General features: G+C 46.4%; 3 protein-coding genes across 3 annotated transcripts in view; 2 read left to right on the top strand and 1 right to left on the bottom strand.

The window, feature by feature from the left end:
• Window positions 1-1,270: 1,270 nt before the first annotated feature.
• Window positions 1,271-4,834, top strand: tmigd1 (transmembrane and immunoglobulin domain containing 1). Its single transcript, XM_048983600.1, has 6 exons — window positions 1,271-1,336; window positions 1,756-1,830; window positions 2,294-2,578; window positions 3,771-4,055; window positions 4,559-4,662; window positions 4,743-4,834. The coding sequence occupies exons 2-6, from the start codon at window positions 1,767-1,769 to the stop codon at window positions 4,752-4,754; spliced, it is 750 nt and encodes a 249-aa protein (XP_048839557.1). The 5' UTR covers window positions 1,271-1,336; window positions 1,756-1,766; the 3' UTR covers window positions 4,755-4,834.
• Window positions 4,835-6,437: 1,603 nt separating this feature from the next.
• LOC125712958 (uncharacterized) lies at window positions 6,438-10,874 on the top strand. The gene is made up of 6 exons (XM_048983599.1): window positions 6,438-6,530; window positions 6,779-6,858; window positions 7,291-7,591; window positions 7,709-8,016; window positions 8,141-8,236; window positions 9,723-10,874. Exons 3-6 carry the CDS (start codon window positions 7,313-7,315, stop codon window positions 9,895-9,897), a joined length of 858 nt encoding a protein of 285 aa, XP_048839556.1. The 5' UTR covers window positions 6,438-6,530; window positions 6,779-6,858; window positions 7,291-7,312; the 3' UTR covers window positions 9,898-10,874.
• Window positions 10,875-11,013: 139 nt separating this feature from the next.
• The window catches only part of LOC125712945 (membrane-associated phosphatidylinositol transfer protein 3-like), a 45,101-nt gene continuing 35,661 nt past the window's right edge, over window positions 11,014-20,453 (bottom strand). The window contains exons 9-19 of the mRNA XM_048983577.1: window positions 18,425-18,573; window positions 18,018-18,188; window positions 16,370-16,516; window positions 16,094-16,242; window positions 15,079-15,192; window positions 14,009-14,125; window positions 13,643-13,791; window positions 13,324-13,473; window positions 13,060-13,243; window positions 12,742-12,870; window positions 11,014-12,476 (exon numbers count right to left, since the gene is read on the bottom strand). Of these exons, the coding sequence (XP_048839534.1) occupies window positions 12,129-12,476; window positions 12,742-12,870; window positions 13,060-13,243; window positions 13,324-13,473; window positions 13,643-13,791; window positions 14,009-14,125; window positions 15,079-15,192; window positions 16,094-16,242; window positions 16,370-16,516; window positions 18,018-18,188; window positions 18,425-18,573 (1,807 nt within the window). The 3' untranslated portion in view covers window positions 11,014-12,128. The remainder of the gene's footprint in view (window positions 12,477-12,741; window positions 12,871-13,059; window positions 13,244-13,323; window positions 13,474-13,642; window positions 13,792-14,008; window positions 14,126-15,078; window positions 15,193-16,093; window positions 16,243-16,369; window positions 16,517-18,017; window positions 18,189-18,424; window positions 18,574-20,453) is intronic.

Raw genomic sequence — 20,453 nt, 5'->3', positions numbered from 1 at the left:
CAGAATTAAGTGGCGACCCCTGGTGGCTGCGTGCGAATGCTGTTTAGTTTTGCAGAGTAGGTGATTTCTGCGTGCAAGACACTGGATTACAGGCACGTGGTCAGGTAGTAAAATTGAATTCTTCACCCCCACCCCCACCCCCAAAAAAAATAAAAAAATTATATATATATATATATATATATATATATATATATATATATATATATATATATATATATATATATACACACGAAATTTGTGTCTGGTTGTGAAATGTGTGTCTTTGTAAATTATTAATGTAATTCTAAATTACTCATGTAATTTTAAAGATGGTGCCTTTTAACCAGCGGTGGCAGCCCATCTTACCATGCGCAGATAGACATGCCTTTTATGTCGTTGCTCAGTGATCATAAGCTGATGAATCACCTCTATCCGGTCACTCGTATGACCTTGAAAAACGACGTGTCCTTGAACATGAAATGCTAGGTAGGTAAGACATTCCCCCGAAGACGTTCACGCGTGCCACTCATCGTACCTCCGATGCTGGAGCCTATAATCTGTCATAAATGCAAATAAAATGGCGCCATCCTTAGCATTCATTTATGCTCCTAATTACAGTGTTAATGTAAATTATGCTACTTCAATACTTTTGCTATTCAAATAAATTTGATTTTTAGATTATTTTCGCAGGAATTAATCAAATTTCCTGCGAAATGGGACTGTTCGTCACAGCCTTTCGACCCAGAAAGTACAAAAATTATCTATAAACCAAATTCTATCAAAGTTACGCCAGATGCTTGGTTTTTGTCTTTTTGTAGCACACTTGCTTTAAGTTAGTGTGCACTGCATTATTATGATATATGATATGATATTTACATTTACATTTGATATGTTACATGTGATATGATATGATGATATGAGAACCCTTTATTGCTGTTGCAATACACCATGTCACTAGTCACAAGTACCAGAGAAAAAACTGGCCATCTAACCCAACATAAACGCATTATGTTGCGTTTAGGGTTATTTTTTGCCTCCTTTCTATATTTAAAAATCGTCTTCCTAAAAGAAACATCTTTCTAAAATTTACTGAAATGAATTCTCCGGACAGGCCATCCCGTTCTCCCGGCACCTGTAATAACAAAGAAATTCCTTGGGCAGCCCTCAGGTCCTCTCTGTGCAACTCAATTAACATTATAAACCTTTTGGAACTGTGTTCAAGGGAGGCGCCTCTCTTCGAGAAAATGCTATAAAAGGCTTATAAACATTAAAACCCTGCAAGCAAAGCTTTTCCTCGTTTCGCTAAGATTGCGCCATCCGCCGAAGTCAACTTGCAGTGTCCCGCGGACCCGAGGAAGTGAGTACAAAAGCCCGGATTCTGCGTCCTGGTTATAGTCTGTGCCTCGTTGAAAATTTTATGTATATATGCTACCATAATGCAGGATGTATGGGCATAGATGAGAAAACTATCAGTGTATAGGCCTAATGAAAGTTTTTTTGTCACCTGATTGCGTTGATCTGCAAATTGGGTCACCTTAATCGACACTGTTTCTCTAGCCTATTTGCCAGGTTGGTTTATGTTTATAATATTGCAATATATGCAATATTTATTTATTTTAATTATTATCATGGTATTTACACACTTATCCGCCAACACAGCCTGTTTAATTTTGTTCTTATTTACTGACATTTTAATTTAACTCAGCAGGTGACTGTCAGCTGTTGAAAACTTAGTTATGTTATGTTTTACTCTTTTCTCATGTTTCAATTCTATAGGTCTGTCGAAAATGAAAATGATACTAACTGCTTTCCACCTATTCCTGCTTCCCCACTGCGCCTCTCAATTGACAGGTGAGCAACGACCGCGATGTAAATAATAATGAATAAATAGGCCTAACATAAAGACCTGTAGCAGTTATGTGGCGTATAAAAGCCGAATCGCGAGCAGATTTAACACACACACATTATTTCCCATGGGGGAAAAAAATCAATGAAGAGAACAGGCCTTAATAAAAAAAAGAAAAACTAAGGGCTTGATGTGAAGTATATGAAGCCTATGACAATATTCCGTGATAAATGTGCTTGAATGTGTGCTTTATGTGATACAGTGTTCCTACTACAAAGAACTATATTTTCCAGTTGGGTACATTTGAGAAGTTTGAATGTTTTAAAAAGCAGGTCAGCTGCGTGAATCGATTCGGAATATAAATACAGTGTAATAGACAAACATTATTGTTCTTTTACCTTTAAAATTTTGTAACATTGTTTGATGATGATGATGATGATGATGATGATGATGATCTTCCTGCACCAGTGCTCAGGGTTGAGTCCAGCCCTGCACCCAATGGAAGTGTGGTGAGCTCAGAGGAGGGCATGACAGTGTCTCTCACCTGTCTCGTTGAGAACGTGGAGGTCCATCCTGGACCAGAGCTACGGTGGTTACGGAACAAGTCACCAGTCCTGCTGCAGGAGGAGAACCGATTGACCCGGAGCAGCTTGTGCCTGCAGTCAGTATCTCGGGAGGATCATGGTGTCACCTTCACGTGCCAACTCCAGAGCAATGCCAGCGTCAATGCCTCCAGGCAGCTCCAGGTGTTTTGTGAGTACTGAGACCGGGGCGAACACCATGGTGTTTGTAGTTGTGTGCTTTGCAATGAGAGCCAGTGTGCAGTGACTGTTAGGGCAGTAACAGCATCTCTGTGCAGTGTCAGGGCAGTAACAGCATCAGTGTGCAATGTCAGGGCAGTAACAGCATCAGTGTGCAATGTCAGGGCAGTAACAGCATCATTGTGCAGTGAATGTCAGGGCAGTAACAGCATCAGTATGCAGTAAATATCAGGACAGTAACAGCAACAGTGTGCAGTGTCAGGGCAGTAACAGCATCAGTATGCAGTGAATATCAGGACAGTAACAGCATCAGTATGCAGTGAATATCAGGACAGTAACAGCATCAGTATGCAGTGAATATCAGGACAGTAACAGCATCGGTGTGCAGTGTCAGGGCAGTAACAGCATCATTGTGCACTGAATATCAGGACAGTAACAGCATCGGTGTGCAGTGTCAGGGCAGTAACAGCATCATTGTGCACTGAATATCAGGGCAGTAACAGCATCGGTGTGCAGTGAATGTCAGGGCTGTAACAGCATCAGTGTGCAGTGAATGTCAGGGCTGTAACAGCATCAGTGTGCAGTGAATGTCAGGGCTGTAACAGCATCAGTGTGCAGTGAATGTCAGGGCTGTAACAGCATCAGTGTGCAGTGAATGTCAGGGCTGTAACAGCATCAGTGTGCAGTGAATGTCAGGGCAGTCACAGCATCAGTGTGCAGTGAATATCAGGGCAATAACAACATCAGTGAGGCAACATGCTGTTTTTGTCTGGAGACCCCCCCAAAAAAACATTGGTCAAGTGTTGCAACCCCTTCCAATACAATAAATTTTGGTGAGCTGGGGGGTGTTCACCATGATTAAGTTCCTCAAGAGGATGGTGGGGGGGATGTCCCCAATGCCCAAATCTAGCAAACAGATTAGTAACATTTAAATTTCTTGAGTGTGTGTGGGAGGTGCCAAGTAAATAAGAAAACTTAGACCATTTTAAAGTATTTTTTTTGCAAATTTAGAAAATCAAAACCTCTGATTTATGATAAATTCTGATAAATGCTGTGTATGATGAGGTCTCCTTGATGAGAATCAGTATAATGATTTTTGCATAGCATTTCTGTTTGGGTTACCATAGTCATGACATGATGTGACTTAGATGCTAATGGATACCTGCCCCCTCCCCCTTTTCCAGTCACTCCAGAGCTCTCTGGCACAGAGAATGTCACTGCAGAGGAAGGTAGCTCAGTGACCCTCGTATGCGACACCTACTCAAACCCCCAGGTAACAGTGAGCTGGCAGCAAAACGGTGAAGCTCTGGACTTGTCCAGCGGCGGATTTGTTCTGGTCCACGACAGGCGGGAGTCTCGCCTCTCCATGGCTCAGCTTCAGCGCTCCACCCATGAGGCCCAGTACAGCTGTATGGTCTCCTCCCCCATGTTTGGAACCAGAACCAAGTTCTTCCTGCTGACAGTGAAAGGTCCTTAACTTCACTCGTTTACTTAGATCAGCGTTTCCCAAGCCAGTCCGCGGGGACGCCAAGACAGCTCACGTTTTTGTTCTCTTCCAGCTCCCAATGTTAGCGCCACAGATTTGGAGTTCTTCATTGGCTGGGAGTTGGGGGGGTGGGGGAAGAAAAATGTGGACTGTCTGGGGGATCCTGAGGATTGGGTTGGGAAATTTTGAGTAGAATTTATTTCTGTAATGCAACAATCAATATTGGCCTATTTCCTGTGTACTTATTTTCTGATCATAGCTACCAATATTTATGTTACTTTAAAGCCATATTGCAGGAAAGCATTCAGTATTCTACAGTTTTCTTCAAATTAGATATCATTAAATATTATGTTTGTTTCACATCTCCTTTTCAAATCACTGTACTTCCGCGTGGGTGTTGAAAGTTGCCTGATCACAGCAGTTAGAGAACCTCACTGTGGTGTGTTGATAGCTGAATGCTTTTAATTTTTATCCTCCTTCAACCAGATATGAAGATGAAATTCCCCCTGGCACCAGTAATCGCTGGAATAGTCGTGGTCACCTGCACTGCCCTTTTGGCCTTCATTTCGAGGTGGAAGAGGATCACCAAGGTACCGATCATAATTACTCGCCTGATCCACGTACCACACAGGCATGCGCTCAGCACAATTTAATTCCTATTTCTTTCCAGTGCTGCAGGTAGAGAATTGTCCACACAGCTTGACACCTGGTATGGGCCATCGAGCCCCAACGGGCCCAGTCACTGAATCCTAATAAAACCGCAAGCCAACAGAAATGCCAGCAGGCCGCTTTCGCTCTGAAATCAAAAGGAAATAATTAAATTTATTAAAAGGTTAACATTTCCCTTGTGGCTTTTTATTGGTTTGGTCTTCAAGCCCTTACTAAAGCAGGAATGCATATAGGCAAAATACAGACAATAACATGATCAATAACCTTCATCCAACCATCCATTTTCTATACCCGCTTGGGGTAGCGGGGGTCCAGAGCCTTTCCCAGACGATAATGGGATACGGCAGGGAATAACCCAGGATGGAGCGCCAACCCATCGCAGGGCACAAGGCAAGGAATAACCCAGGATGGGGCGCCAACCCATCGCAGGGCACAAGGCAGGGAATAACCCAGGATGGGGCGCCAACGAATCACAGGGCACAAGGCAAGGAATAACCCAGGATGGAGCGCCAACCCATCGCAGGGCACAAGGCAAGGAATAACCCAGGATGGGGCGCCAACCCATCACAGGGCACAAGGCAAGGAATAACCCAGGATGGGGCGCCAACCCATCGCAGGGCACAAGGCAGGGAATAACCCAGGATGGGGCGCCAACGAATCACAGGGCACAAGGCAAGGAATAACCCAGGATGGGGCGCCAACCCATCGCAGGGCACAAGGCAGGGAATAACCCAGGATGGAGCGCCAACCCATCGCAGTGCACAAGGCAGGGAATAACCCAGGATGGAGCGCCAACCAATCACATGGCACAAGGCAGGGAATAACCCAGGATGGGGCGCCAACCCATCACAGGGCACAAGGCAGGGAATAACCCAGGATGGGGCGCCAACGAATCACAGGGCACAAGGCAGGGAATAACCCAGGATGGGGCGCCAACCCATCACAGGGCACACAAGCATTCACCCCTATGAATAAGTTGAATCCAATTCATCTTAGCATGTATTCGGACGCTGGGATGAAACCAGAGCACCCAGAGAAAAATCCACAAGACACATGAAGAACATAAATACACCTAGAGCCAAAGCAGTCCCTCAAACCTTGGTCCTTGAATGGTAGTGTACTATATAAAAGTTTCAGATGAGATGCAGAAAAACCATACTTAACTGTTGAATTAACCGAAATTTCTGCCCCTGATAAAGCCACACTAGTTTTTATACAAACAAAACTATTGCACAATGGCTCTGAGATTACCTTAGTTACTTATTGATTTCCACTTTACAGTGGCAGATGAAATGGCAATATTGCAATACCGAGAGAAATAAAACCATTAAATAAGTTACGTATTGATGTTTTCTCAGTTTAACCTCAAGTCCCCCCCCCGCAAAATATGTCTGCTGCGTTCCCTGTCAAAGTTTACAACAAAAGATCAAGATAAGAGATTAATTGTATACATTTTATTGCGATTTCTTTCTTCTGTTGCTCTGGATCTTCTCTACCCTTTTGATATTATGATTTGAGAACAGATACACCCATTATAGGACGACACCCTCCGGAAAGCTGTTCGTCTCCATGAACAACAGCAGGGCAACGCGATTATTTTGGGAGGATTTTCTTCATTGCGCCTGGATAAGCGGAAATGACGTCGGCGGTAACCAATCGGCTGCGCTGGGAGGGTCGCGTGCTTTGGGCGGGGGCCGAATTCAAATCGAAGCGCATAAAGACTTCTTGGGTGTGTCTGGCTGTCTGTTTATGCTTTGTCCTGCAACCTTGGTCAATAAAGAATTCTTCGGTAAGTGTTATTAAATATTTATAAATAACTTTTAAGAAATGACATACTAGCAAGTTTTCACGTGTTGAGCGAAAGGAACATTTTATCTTAACATTAGCGAACGTGGTAAATCACAGCCAGCGGGTCTCTTAAAGGAGCCTTCTGATTAGACATTAGTCCGAGGAAAAGTCAGACTGCTTTTGGTAAAATAAGGGGACACTTTGATAGAAAATGTTTATTATAGTCACTCCACTTGTCTTTCATTTCAGTCTTACGGAAACTTTTCATATGGAGTATTAATCACAGATTTTCAAGGGGCAGTCCGGATTCGGAATCTGTCCGGCTCAGGGTCAGTATCGTTATTAACGGAAAACTATAAACTAAACTATAATAAGTATAAAGTGCAATAATAACTAAAAAATGCGATAAAATACAACACGAAATAAAAAAAACTACAGTTTAACGAAAACTACATATTCAACTTCAGAAAGTAATGGAAATAAAATTTTAAAAATGAAAGCATGGAATAACTTTGAGTTTACCCCTATATTAAACTGAATCTAATATATAAAAATTTAATGGAAATATGTTAGTTTTCTGTACCTTATTCTCTTAAATGTATCTCTAAAATAAAAGCTAATAAAAACGAATAAAAGCACACTGAAGACGACCTGAAGTAAAAACGTAAGACTGTAATGCTTCACACCACATGGGAACTGCCACACCCAAAGATCCGTACTCAGCATGTAACTTTTCTCCTGTTTTTGTTTTTTTTTTGCAGTTTCTACAGGTCAGCGTTTGACATGGCATCTTCTGTGGTCCAGGCAGTCAGCGGAATCTGGCGGTCACACTCTGCCCTGGAGGAGTCAGATGGGCCGGACAACACCCCCGAAGCACCACAACGCTCCTACTCGTCGTCGTCACTGAGATCCCTGCGCTCCTCTCTTCGTACGCGACTCCCGCTAAGACCCATGGAGTCACAAGCCAGCGCCCCTCCCACCTTGGAGCTGGCCCCTCACCCTGGCCATAAGCTCCGCCTCCTTACACGCAGCGCTCGCAACTCCATTGGTGGGGCATATCAGGTCCGGGAGGCTTGTGTTACAGTGTGAGATGGGAGTTCTATTCCATATTAGCTGAACCTTGGGCGTCATTTCCATGGCAACATTTCCCATTTCCCAACATTCCCCCCCCCTTCACAGAAACTGCAGAGGAGGTGCAGTGCCAGGGATGAGTTTCTGGTGGCAAGTCCCGGCCAGACCCCCGAGGATGAGGAGAATGAGGGGCCAGCTCTGAGATGCGATCGGGCTCACTGCACAGCACGTAGGCCGTCTGCCGCCATCACACCTACACGGAACAAGCCGTGCACCCCGCAGTCGGCTGGCAGGAAGACTTGCGGTGGGAAGGTCCCAGGTGTGACTTTGAGGGCTGGGGGCTCCAGACGACAGCTGGTTCGGGTGGCGGCACTGAAGAGTCCTTTCGCATCCCCCAACACCCTGAGCCGTCGGAGGTAAGAGGACCCCCCCTCGGGAGAGTTAAGCCCAGATTACTACACACGCTAAATACCTTTGGCTGTCAAAGGCCATCAAACGCTCTGACCTTTGCTTAATTTGTCCCATTTCCCTCCATCGTAGGCAGTTTGACATGGACCTGGAGTCTGTGTCCGCCGGCCTCCGGAGGCTGAAGAACCTCTCGCTAGCCCTAGATGATGTCATCGGGAGGGATGAGAGGTGAGCTGGAGAGGGAGGGGAGTGGTCTTCCAAACTGTCTGTGTGTCTCTGGTCATGTTTGCTCTTATCCACAGCTGTGAAAACCACAGCTCTCTGGAATATTTCAGTTTGCATTTTTGTTTTGCTGTGTTTTTCATTTGTGGGGTTAGGGTTCGGTTGGATGCATTTACAAAAATTCAAGCTGCATTCCCTCTTCGATAAGAATACAAGAAAAAAAAATGCATGACTGTCATATCTACTGGGAGTTTTTTTTTGGCCTCTGGATTTTATATTTCCAAATGTAAAGTGGTTTTACAGTCTTAACACTGTGTGAAGTCTTTTGATCAAGATTCAATGCATCTCTGCCTCGCTTTTTCATTCTTTCAATGTGTGAAGGGAGTAACAAAGACTGGTGTTTTGTAATGGTCACTGTATAGAACAGAGGTACTTTTTTGATCTCTGTGAAAATTGGGTGGTTTTCACTCATCTCGCTCTCATGAAAGAGAGAGAGAGAGAGAGAGATATTTACGGACATACACACTCCCAAACAGATTTAGAACGCAACAGCGATATTATTCTGCCGGCACCAGGATTCAAACCCTACAACTTCCCTGACCGGCAGGTGAATTGTGTTATCAGCTGGAGTTTGTTCTATCTTATGTCTGACCACATCTATCCATCTTATGATCCCTTGTATTGGACAGGGTCACTGAAGTCAATCCCAGGAAACGTAGGACTTAAAAACACAGGTGCCCCTGGATACACATACTAATGACAATATAGATGCATCCGTCAGCCTAACTGCATGTCTTTGGATGGAGCCAGTGTGTCCAAGAAAAACCTGCACAATACAAAGGTCAACAGAAACCCCACACGCTGAGCAGGGCCAGGATTGGAAGCCCTAATCCTGCGTACTGAGCCAGCATGCGTCCTCATTCATGCGCATGTGTTTTTTTTAATTGCCCGAATCTAGGTGGTATTACAGTAGTGTTTTTCCTCTGACTTTCATGTGCAGTGGAGTAGTTTACTGACAACAAAGACAAAATAACAATGTTTTTCTTTACCATCAGCAAGTTGAGATACTCTCGTATTGTGGAATAAAGCTTGAGGTAAGGATCTGCAGCTATAGTGTCTGGTTTCTAATCCTGCCATCTTAACCCCGGAGAAGTTTTGCTGGTCTGAGCATGTGAGAGCACCTTAACACTTAATGCTTCTGCTTGTTTGTTTTCTGTTTTGAACGTGAAGCTGCATTGCTGCTGTTTGATGCGACGGCATGCCGTGACCCTGCTTCTTGTCATTGCGGATGATGTGTAGCGTGTGCTGCAGCTGCATGATGATGCACTTATTGAGTCCTACAGCTCAGGAACTCGCCCGCCCGACAAACCCCCAGCCCCCGCGCCACCTTAATGTGTCAGTCTGGCTCGCTTAGCTGCTCCACAGCTGGAGTCTTTACAGCTGGTGTGCTGAAACTTGACCACCTCTCCTAACCTGGACTTCTCTCATGCAGGGCCCAGGCCATAGAGAACTACCACAGAGTGATGGTGGGAGGCTATAAGGCAGCTCGGGGTCACCCGCCTCGCAGACTCACCAGGGCTTCCATCCGTTGCAAAACCAAAAGGATACAGGAGATTGTCCACAGCTGGACTGACGTGGCAGTGTCAAAAATACGCAAGGCCACTTAGGTTCAGGTTTGACTTCGGTCCTCCTGCCTCTGTTACATTGTGCTTTTAATGATGTCAGTTTATTTCATGTACTTGTTATTTTTTTTCCCCCACCCTGTTCCACCTTTGTGTTGCCAAATGTTGACTGTGTTTTGTATGTAAACCAAAGCCTGACTATTCAGGATGATCAGTGTTTCATCGGAGGGCATGGATCTCCGCATTTTTTTCATGAATGATACTTTAATGGCCTTTGTGTTTATTCGTATGGGTCAAGCCACAACGTAGATGTGATGGTCCTGCGTGGTGTCTCATGGTGCTGCTGTATTCTCTGGTTCCAAGGCCTGAGCTTAAATGACAAGTATGAAAAATGAAGGATGTGAAAACTCTACTTATGCAATAAGACTGTTACACTATGTACTACTAACAGTGACGATAAACTGAAACTAAATGCAAACATAATGTCTGCCTCTCATTGTATCCCACTACTGTTCTATAACCACTAACTATAATATTAATAGTGCATGTTTTTTTTGGTTTTTTTTACTGTGATGGTAAACCTTTTAATGGATTTTAATAACTTTTATAAGTTTATTTTTATACCAGTGCTTGACAGGCACTCAGTCCTGAGGAGCCAACTGTTTTATAAATGGCAACGGGCCTCGATTGCCGACGAGCTCCCTGCACGCCAGTCAGTGTCACATGGGGGTCTGTGTTTCCTGCGTCACCCCTACAGTCACACACACGTGGATTTATGCCCCCAAGCGGCTGGTGTTGAACCACGTTGTACGTTCCAGCCGTTTACTGTGTTCTTGTTGCTGCTGTCTTGGAAAGGTCTGGATTGTCTGAATTCCCGACCTGAGTGTTGTACCTTGTGCCTTGTACTCTGTCTGCTGTACGCTGCCCACTTGTCTAAGTAACCACGCTTGTTGTTTTCCAAATGGGACGTAAATTATATTTTTAACTGTTCATATGCAGCCATAATAAAAATGTATTCATAAGTTGTCGTTTTATTGGTTTTGAATAAGTAATTTACTACAGTTCTACTATCGCTTGCGGTGTGTGTGATTTGATGTGCTCTGGGCCTCCAAATACCTTCACCTGCCTGTCATGCTTTTTTGGTCCAGTTTCTAGGAGGAGCTTCACCTTCAGATGCTAGCTGGCACAGTCCCCTGATACTGGCGTAACAAATTTGTTCAGACATTCTTCCACAACAAAACACACAGGGTTTAAAATATCTGGGGGAGACCCAAGCCAAAGGGGGTTTGTGCTAAGCAATTTTATTAAACTGTCCAATAAATTAAAACAAAAAAAAAATCCAGTATCTCCTGTGTTTATATGCTTTCGTGTACTTGCTATGTAAGAGAGAGACTGTCAGACTGGCCGAAGTCCCTTAAGCACACCTGTCTGCACTGGGAATAATCAGCTTTAAAGCATTGTGACGATGTTATGGTTTTCTGCTTGTAGTTTACTGTTTTGGAAAAGAATATTTATAGCATGTTTGGAGAAAAAATGACCTTTCTGTACAACTTCCTGTTTTAGATGTTAATAAAAGTTCATGTCTGTTGGATAGTTGATGAAATTTCCAACAGCCAGCAGATGGTACTTCTAACACTGTAGGACCAAGACAAATGCGATGCGGTAACTAACATACTCCTGAGAACTTTGGCTCAGATGGGGTGAGGCTGTTCTGATCTACCTCTGCCAGCATCATCAAAATGTGCTTGCATTCTGAATCTCACAGGGGCCTGTGTGCCATTGGTCAGTATTTTTGGCTACCTGTGACCAGCTCACCATTGGTCACTTCAGGGGAGGTGCAGATTCTGCAACATTACCAGTCACCAACTGGTGTTTTTTTTTCTTGTCAAGTGGAGGTCAGTGATTCAGGAGTATGTTGTTCCTAGTAAGATGGGGGGAGCTGGTTACAATTTATCCAAAATCTGTACCTGCACCCTCCAAAAATGTGATCCTCTGCTCTTTGATTTTGACAGCTCCTCTCTCAGCTGCCGGTTCTCATTCTGCAGCCTCTCTGACTAAGCCACCCGCGAACCCCTACGCTGCTCCCCCCCCCTGGCATCGCCACGGCAACCCATCTGCGGTCACCATCGCAGAGCAGTGAGGGTCTCGGCACGGTCGTCCTTCTTAGCTCGACGGCCTGTTGCGTGGAATGAGGGCAGGATCACAATAGAGGAAATGGTGAGCTGATCGGTCTCTGGGGCACCACCCACACGCCTCGGAAAGCTTCGGGTTGGCCATCAGGGGGCGGTATCCTCACGGTGTACGGATCCCCGTGGCCATACAGCACGGCCCCGCCCCCAGGGGCCCGCCACCCCTCCAGGGCCACCACCGTTGTCTTTGACGGATTCGGGTTGGCTCTGGGCACGCTCCGGTTTGGCGCCGGGAGTGCAGGGCTGGACTGACGCCTGCTGTACGGACATGGTGCGGCGCAGGTGGGCACGCTTGCGCAGGAAGTCGGGCTCGGCGGCCAGGCTCAGGGATGACTCGCGGAGCACGGTACATCCGGGGGGCTGGCTCTGCTTGGGGCGGGAGCGCTGCCTCAAACGCAGAGAGGTCAGGTGTGACGCGTAACCCTCGCTCAGGAACTGACCGCAGCCAGGGAGGTGTGAATAGAGGGAAGAGGGGTGGAGCCAGAGAAGGGTGGGGGGCAACACACATGAAAGTCTTATCTACAGTTCTCTTTCATGCAGCTATTAACTTCGTTTCAAAGTCCAGCCGTAAGTGTCCTCGCTACCTTATATACCTCATATTATAAGTCTGAGAGCGGCAATGCAGGGAAGGGCACCATAAGAAAGTGAACCTCAACTCATGCTCTTGTTTTAGATCACATGTCTGGCTCTGATGACGTACCTGACACTGACTTAGATGCTTCTTAGATGGCCTGCCCACGATATATATCTGAGCAGGACTCAAGCCCAGCATGTTGTAGACGGAGATGTCTTTCGTGGAGCCGTAGGCAGCAATGATCTTGATGTGGCACTGGGAAGGGAAGGAAATAGGTGCCCGTGAATGACAGCGGCGAGCTTTCAGTGCTGTCATGGTGTATTCAGACCCACAATGGTGGACAGACAGCACTTACCCATAAAGGCACAGGGATCACAGTAGCGTGTATTTAGTGTCGACTGGTGCCAAACTGTATGTGTGTGTCCACCTTGTGTACAGCCGTACCTCCTGAACCATGTTCCGGAGGAAGATGGCTTTCTGACGTAGGGGGTCGTGCACCAGCCCCTCAGAGAAGAAGACAGCTCCCTGGGGGAAGTTGTGCTGGAAGAGCCAGGAGACAACCCTCTGCTTCTGCATGTCCGGGCGGCCCGTGATGTAGAGGATCAGGTAGCCCAGGTCCTGCCAGTGCCTGTACACACAAAGAGACACATGCTCGTGCCTTGAGTTCTTCTTGCATTGCGTCTGTGTCGCACAGATTGCTGTCTTTACCTGACCACATCCACTGCGCCCGGCCGGACCTTGGGGTCGCTACCCATAAGGGAGACACTGGCGGCGAAAGAGCCGTCGATGCTGAACACCACGCACTCCATTCCCCGCGGCAGCACTGTCAGGCACGCCTCTGCGCGTGTCTGGTCACCCCTGGAGCAGGTGTGAGGGGGCAACACAAAGAAGCTAGAGGTCAAGGAGACTGGACTGTTTGTGTAATGTGAACATAACTCAGGTATTAATGCAAAAAAATAGACTGTCCTCGGTGAACTAATGATTTAACATCTGTGGACAATCCAGTAAGAGCTTCATGTCTGCTCACTTGACCACCATCCTGATGGGGTAGACACCCACGCCAAGCTTCTTCTCCTGAGGGATGGTGTAGGTTACCCTTCCACTGCTGTTGGTCACCTCCGTGTCAAAGTGCATCCAGCGTCCCGACGGGGGCTGTGTGACGAGGTAGACGTCCACCTGGGTGAACGCAGGGGTAGATGGCTTTACAGTCTGCCCTCGGTTTGGGATACACTCTAGGTGCGCCTGGAGTAGTCAGCTCGGGAAGGTCGTTTCAGGATGTGAGACTTAACGTGCAAGGAAAAGCTTGAATCCACTAGTTCTAAGAGGTGCTACTGGCTGCGATAGGAGTGCCGCTGTGAAGCGGCATTGGTGGAGGGCCGTTTATCGATCCTACCTTCTCTCCAGCAAGCGTCACCATGTCCAGGGGTCCATACATGAAGCGTCCCACCAGCACTTGGGGCCCGTCCTCGGTCGCGATGATGTCGTTCACTCTGTGGTTAGCCGTCATATTCTGGAATCAAGCACACAACAGTGTGTGAGACCTGACCTACAATACTGAAAGCGCTTTGAATCCTGGGGACATGTCTACACTAAACCAGTAGGGGGAACCAGCAGTGTGTCATGGACTCCACAGGCCCTTCTGCTGCAATTGGCTAAACATGTGTCACATGACATATGTATATGGCTACAACAGATCAAATAAGGACAGGTTTGTATTGCTCCTCTGCTGACTGAGACCTAACTACTCACGCTCACAGTGGAGATCTGAACTGCATATTTGTCCTGCATCATATTGGATGACAGAAATACGCCTGGGATGTACAAAACTGAATTATGTTTGACAGAGTAATAGGTCTTCAGAAGCAGCTTTGCATAAACATTTAACACATGTCAGGAATTTTAAATATGTCAACGAATGTCATTTGTCTAACAGATTATCCTATAGGGGTATCTGCTAATGAAAGCCAATGAATGTCCTACAGCAGGGCTTTTCAAAATACGGCCCTCGAGGGCTGAGCACTGCTGATTTCCTAGCCTTCCTTTACCTATGAGCCAGGTGTGACGCCTCTGTGGCCAATCAGAATCAATAATTATTAAACTACCTGGGAGAACTGGAAATAAGGCCAGGATTAAGAATGGAGGGTCAGCTCTGTCGTACAGGGTTACATGTTAAGAGGGGTGGAAAGTTCAGGTTCACAAAGTAAAAACCTAGACTATGATTTTGTTTCAACAAACCATTTGAACGTGACTCTTTATGCTCAGTTGGTTGGTTAAAGTAGAATCGCCATCTGGATTTTTACTTTCTGCACCTGAAATTTCCATCTCTACATGTTAGTGAGTTAAGGTACTTGGATTGTCGTACAGAAAGCCGGCTAATGGAAATTTGATGGGTAATGGGTTTTTCGCACTATAGTGTCACCCTGAGCGTCACCCATCCCCCCACCCCCCCGCCCCCCCGCTTACCCGTAGCTTGACATGCGTCCGCCTGCGAAGCCACTTCTCGCGTGGGCCCGATGAGAAGAGGGTGGAGTCTGAGCCATCCGCTTCCTGACTGTTCAGGCAGTCGCACCACATCACCTGATGGCAAAGCAGACAGTAAAGGCCCTTGGATGGAGACCAGCCTCCTCTAACGTCATTCATAAGGCCACATGTGCGTCGGTCTGCTGGGGGGTGGGGTGGAGGTTTGAGGTAATGCGGTTTAGCTGTATGATAGAGGGGTGGGAGGGGTGTGTGACTCAGGTGCCACCCTAAAACACTCCCATAAAATATCCAGCTATAAAGATGGTTGAAATTGTTAGTGGGTCTGGATAAGGCATCAGTTAGATGATAATGACGACATTAGCTTCTCCTGGGGGGTCCTGTTACGACGGTTAGGGGGTTGGAGCAATTGGGAGTCATAATAGGAAAGGAATCGGCATGAAAAAAAGTTTAAGAGACACCTGAGCGTAGCAGAAGCAGCAGACTGTGATAATGGCAACTGCTGAAGAGTAATTGTGAGGTTAGCCAGTGCTACCCACACACACACACATGAACGGTGGTTCATGTCTTTCTCAACCCTTCACTTTGGGGCACAGCTGCCACCAGCACTCAGCCTGACGTTTTGGGGGGGGAGGGGGGGGGCATAAGGTGGACTCTCAACCGGCATGTCCGGGATGAGAAGGTGTTAGAAGAGAATCACAGGAAGCCACTCAGCAGCGGGGAAGAGCCGATCTTTACCCGAGGCCAGGTCGCCGTGGGAAACTCATGGTTACCAGGGGACTAAAGCACACAGCATCTCCACTCTCATCCCTGCCTTGCACCCATAGTCCCTCGCGACCCAAAATAGGACAAGCGGTTACAGAAAATGGATGGATGCACTCAGACAAGCCTTTCAAAGGAGACACTCGAAGGTCAGGAACAATGGGGTCCATGTGGACGGCTGGCCAATCACAGTCCACAGCAGGTATACTGTAACTGCACAGGTGCTCAGGAAGTTCACCTGTTGCAGCAGAAAAAACGCCAGATCGGTGGACTCCCAGTAAGAGCTATGGAACAGCTGGGGCAGAGCAGCAGCCGGGAAGGCGGACAGCATGTCTGGGCAGTGGAGGGCATAGTCCAGGCGCTTGGAGCCCCACCAAACAGCAGAGACTGGCGGAGAAGGAAGGAGGTGCAGATGAGGTTAGCAGGAGGAACAATCAATTTGACGATGGCTTCTAGGCATGTAGGAGTGAGAGCACCACCTGCTGGACAGGCCGATCAATGACACCTCACTCACTCTCATCCACAGTGTCGTCTGGCTGGCCTGCACTGTGGCCCAAAGCTTCATTGTCATTGCTGGCAAGACCAGCCCGCTGCTCTGGGGTCTCGGGAGGAGTGGTCTGAGCTTCGGCGAACACTGCAGGGTTGCTCTGAATGGCATCAGCTGGGGAGGGAAGGAGGAACGAGGAGGGAGCAGCAGATCTCAGAATGTTGCCCTAAATGAGCCTGCTGTTAGTGAAATAGGCCAGCGGTCAGGTGGTTGGACCAGTACTGGCGGGGATCACGCTCTTATTTCCACTCAGGGTGCTTCTTGTATGAGAGAGTCGGGCTCCAGCTTGCTGATTCGCCCTCAGGTCTTAGTCTGGTTTTGTCTTTAAATATCCTGTAATGCTCCCAAAATGACATGTAACAGTGGCCTGAGAATTGCCGGCTGAACCAATGCGCCTTGGATCTGATCACACCATCGTGTGGCGGACATCTTCACCTCCAGTCCGGGGTCACCTGTCACTAACAGGACACAAGGCACCAAGCGGGGAATTTAGCTTTGAAAAGAATTCTGATGAATTGTAATTATGAGCAATGGAGCAAAACTTCACCCCGTTAATTAACGATTTTAAGGAGCCAGTCCACAAATCCCTTCCTCGCTCCTTCTCTCCACTTCCCATTCTTTCTTCTCTCTCCTTCTCCTCCTGTCTCTTCCCTCTTTTCCTCCCCGCTGTCTTTGCAGTAACCTACCACTGAAATGTCAGATTATCGAATGACTCAATGGGTCATTTACTGCATCGATTTAAATTCATCACGCTCAGCGTGCAAACCTCGTCCCTTATGCTCTTCTACTTTCTGCTATAGAACATCCCTCATCTTTTTCATCAACTGGCAAATAATCTCTGAGACCTTGCGGACCTACAATGGCTCTCTTGGGGGAAGGGGAGGGGCAAATAGGGCAGAGCTGCCAATCAATATGACCAAACCTTACCATTACTGAAGGACAGACCATCTCTCATCATACTAAATAATTCATGGTTGTGATGTTAAAAGGGTAACACTTTACTTGAAGCTCTTTTATAATACACGATAGATACCTTCATATTGCATTATACTGGTTGGTATAAGAATTAATAAAGCATTACAGCATCTTTTATAGACAATCGTAAGGCATTATAGTGTTGATTATAATACTTCATAAGCTCCAATGAAGCTCTCATATATAATGCACTATAGATACCTTCATAATGCATTATAATGGTCGGCATAAGCATTAAGGATGCTTTGTACTGCATTATAAAAGTAATTATAGTGCATTACAGATGAGAGCTTCATAAAGCATTCATAACGCATAATACACATGCTATAATGTGTTATGCCTTTTATCAATATTTATAGCCATATTTGTAATGCTTTATGAATGCATGTAATGTGTTATGAATGTGTTCATAGATTAAAGACATTTCAATCATAGAAAGTGTTACCAAAATATGAAATGTTTCATGAGATCTAGAGTACCAAGTAAACTGCTAGAGGCATAACTGGAGTGATATTTAGGCTAAATTAATTATCTGTTAATGTATCTTGCTGTGTGATAGACACAAGAAAAGTTCCCATCAAGGGGGGGCTAGGGAAACGCGATACGTCTTCTCTGGGCCCTCCATACCAGAGCGTCTTACCCAAGAGGGCGGAGATGCCATTACCCAACAGGTCAGACTGGTAGTGGGGCACAGTGAAGGGGGGCAGGCGCTGGAACCGGGGGTGCAGCAGCGGTTCCAAGCGGGAGGCAGAGGGGTCCGAGGGATAGAAGATGTTGTAGATCTGGGAGCAGGCTGGCCGGAGGTGGGAGACTGCGGGTATTGCGTGAGAGAACACTGTGAGTATGTACATAGCAGCAGTGAAAAGTTCAGGTCCAGAAACTACAAATCCAGGCCAAGATTTTCTTTCAACCAATGACTGTGACTCTTTATACTCAACTGGTTGGTTGAAACAAAATCTTGGTCTGAATTTGTACGTTGTGACCCCGAAATTTCCACCTCTGGTACACAGGGTCTGAATTCAGAATCAATGGCCCAGCAAGACCCACCTTGGCCGTCAGGCAGCACACTCCTCCTCATGGCCAGCACCAGGCCCAACGGGCAGCCCAGGAGAAAGCAGCTGGACACCTGGAACTCTAGGCGCCCAGGGCTGGAGTGACTGTCCTGGACCAGGCCGTCCTCCGCCTGCAGCGGGTCGCTGGGCAAAGAGACCATGCAGGAGGGTTAAGCCGAACACTCGCAATGGACAGATATTAGGAAGCAGACAGGTGCTTAGAGCTGAACACTCGCACTGAGCAGTCAGAAACCAGACAGGTGCTTAGAGCTGAACACTCACACTGAACAAAGAGTTACCCGACATATGCTTAGAGATTAATACTCATCCGGAACAGACAACCCACAGAAGTGCTTAAAGTTCACACACACACACACTGTCTGCTACACAAACACAGATATTCTGCTATTAATGGCCAGATGAATAGATATGCACAGATGCTTGTGGGGCAGACACTCTCAGAGCGAGAGAGCGAGAGAGAGAGAGAGAGAGAGAGAGAGAGAGAGAGAGAGGCCTGCACATACACAGGGCTATTTTTAGCCTGCAGACAGCAGCCTGGCAGATGGCTCCTGCTGCAGAATATTGATAGAGGCAAAAGTAAGATGAAGCGACTCTGGGCACGAGAAGCCTATGAGCTGCACATCACTGCATAACTTCCTGTTTGCAGAAGGGACACTGGCTTCATTCACAAATACACTGCGTTAAGACAGACTGCGAGACCTTCACAAACCACTGACCATGTTGATAATACACTAAAACAACACACAGCTGCACAATGCATTAAATCAAAAATAGCACTGATTCACCGTGAAATGCAGGGCATGAAAAATATATTAATTCAATAGCATAGACTGCATTAAAAATACAGAGCCTGCCTAATATACAGTGGACGTCACACTGCGTACACTACATTAATAATACACCCCCTACTGCACATAAACGTGCATTAATGATACACTGCATTTGTCCGCATGCCTGTTGAAGTAATTAGGACAAATTCCAGGACATATATGCGCAAAAGTAAAAACCTAAAAATTCTGGTTGACTCATAGATTCGAATGCACTTGAAAACAATACCTTTGTTTCCCCTGTTTGAGTGCGTTGCAGAAATAAATATATGAACCGTTACCATTGGTCATTAATTCTTTTGCGGTAGCCTGTGTCTTCAGGCCACGGAGCCTGATAGCAGCCTTCAGCGATCCACTATGTGAATACATGATGAGAGTTCCAGCTAACCGCTAAAGCTATCCACAAGCTGCTGACAGTCGAGTCCCTTTAGTTATCACGTCATTTGTTTGTCTCCAGAGGCACTATTTCTTAAAAATAGGAAACTACTTTTGTATATTTTGTTTTCCACCACTCAATGTTTCTTTCTCTATGTAACTTATTCCCTTACTTCTGTCACCCGCAGCTCAGTACAGGATGTCCCCCCTTATCAGCAGCTTAGGTGTGGCCTGGGGTGACTCTTACAATTTTTTTTAAAGATGGTGGAGCATAAGGAGGGGCATAATTCATACAGAGGTCAACCTTATCTTTAGCCAATGATATGTTTTGAATCTGTGACTGACAGGGAAGGGGCCACTTCTAGGGCCAATCATCTCTCAGCTTGGGCCAGAGTCCCTGTGCCCCCGGATGTGGCCCATTGTAGCCATACGCTAGTACAGACGCTCCTCTACTTACGAACTTTCAACTTACGAACTTTCAGACATACGAACGAAGAGGACTGTAAGTCCAAATTGTGTTCATTAGGCTCCCGTTTCCTGTCCACAGCATCCTGGCCGCTACTCCAGCCGCGCAGCAGCGTAGCGTGCATACTCCCAGCATACTAGTTCTTTGTACTTGCGTATACCCTTAAAATGATGTTGAATAATGACTTACGGACATTTCAAGTCACAAACAGCCAAGCCGAACGTATCTCATTCGTAAATAGAGGAGCGTCTGTATTGGGCAAATGAAGCTTCATGAACCATTTGTTATATTTTTTGAGACAACTAGATGGCGCTCTTGGTTTGTGTCGGAGCATG

This window comes from Brienomyrus brachyistius, chromosome 18 (assembly GCF_023856365.1).
Source record: "Brienomyrus brachyistius isolate T26 chromosome 18, BBRACH_0.4, whole genome shotgun sequence".
Taxonomy (NCBI): Eukaryota; Metazoa; Chordata; class Actinopteri; order Osteoglossiformes; family Mormyridae; genus Brienomyrus; species Brienomyrus brachyistius.
This window is presented reverse-complemented; position numbering and strand designations above follow the sequence as displayed.

What these genes read in the sequence shown, in the direction of transcription:
- tmigd1 (XM_048983600.1), top strand. Translation starts at nt 1,767, where the DNA reads ATGAAAATGATACTAACTGCTTTCCACCTATTCCTGCTTCCCCACTGC. An exon ending in CTGCGCCTCTCAATTGACAG is followed by an intron (nt 1,831 to 2,293) that starts GTGAGCAACGAC and finishes TTCCTGCACCAG; the next exon opens with TGCTCAGGGTTGAGTCCAGC. An exon ending in CAGGCAGCTCCAGGTGTTTT is followed by an intron (nt 2,579 to 3,770) that starts GTGAGTACTGAG and finishes CCCCTTTTCCAG; the next exon opens with TCACTCCAGAGCTCTCTGGC.
- LOC125712958 (XM_048983599.1), top strand. Translation starts at nt 7,313, where the DNA reads ATGGCATCTTCTGTGGTCCAGGCAGTCAGCGGAATCTGGCGGTCACAC. An exon ending in CCATTGGTGGGGCATATCAG is followed by an intron (nt 7,592 to 7,708) that starts GTCCGGGAGGCT and finishes CCCCCTTCACAG; the next exon opens with AAACTGCAGAGGAGGTGCAG. An exon ending in GTCATCGGGAGGGATGAGAG is followed by an intron (nt 8,237 to 9,722) that starts GTGAGCTGGAGA and finishes TCTCTCATGCAG; the next exon opens with GGCCCAGGCCATAGAGAACT.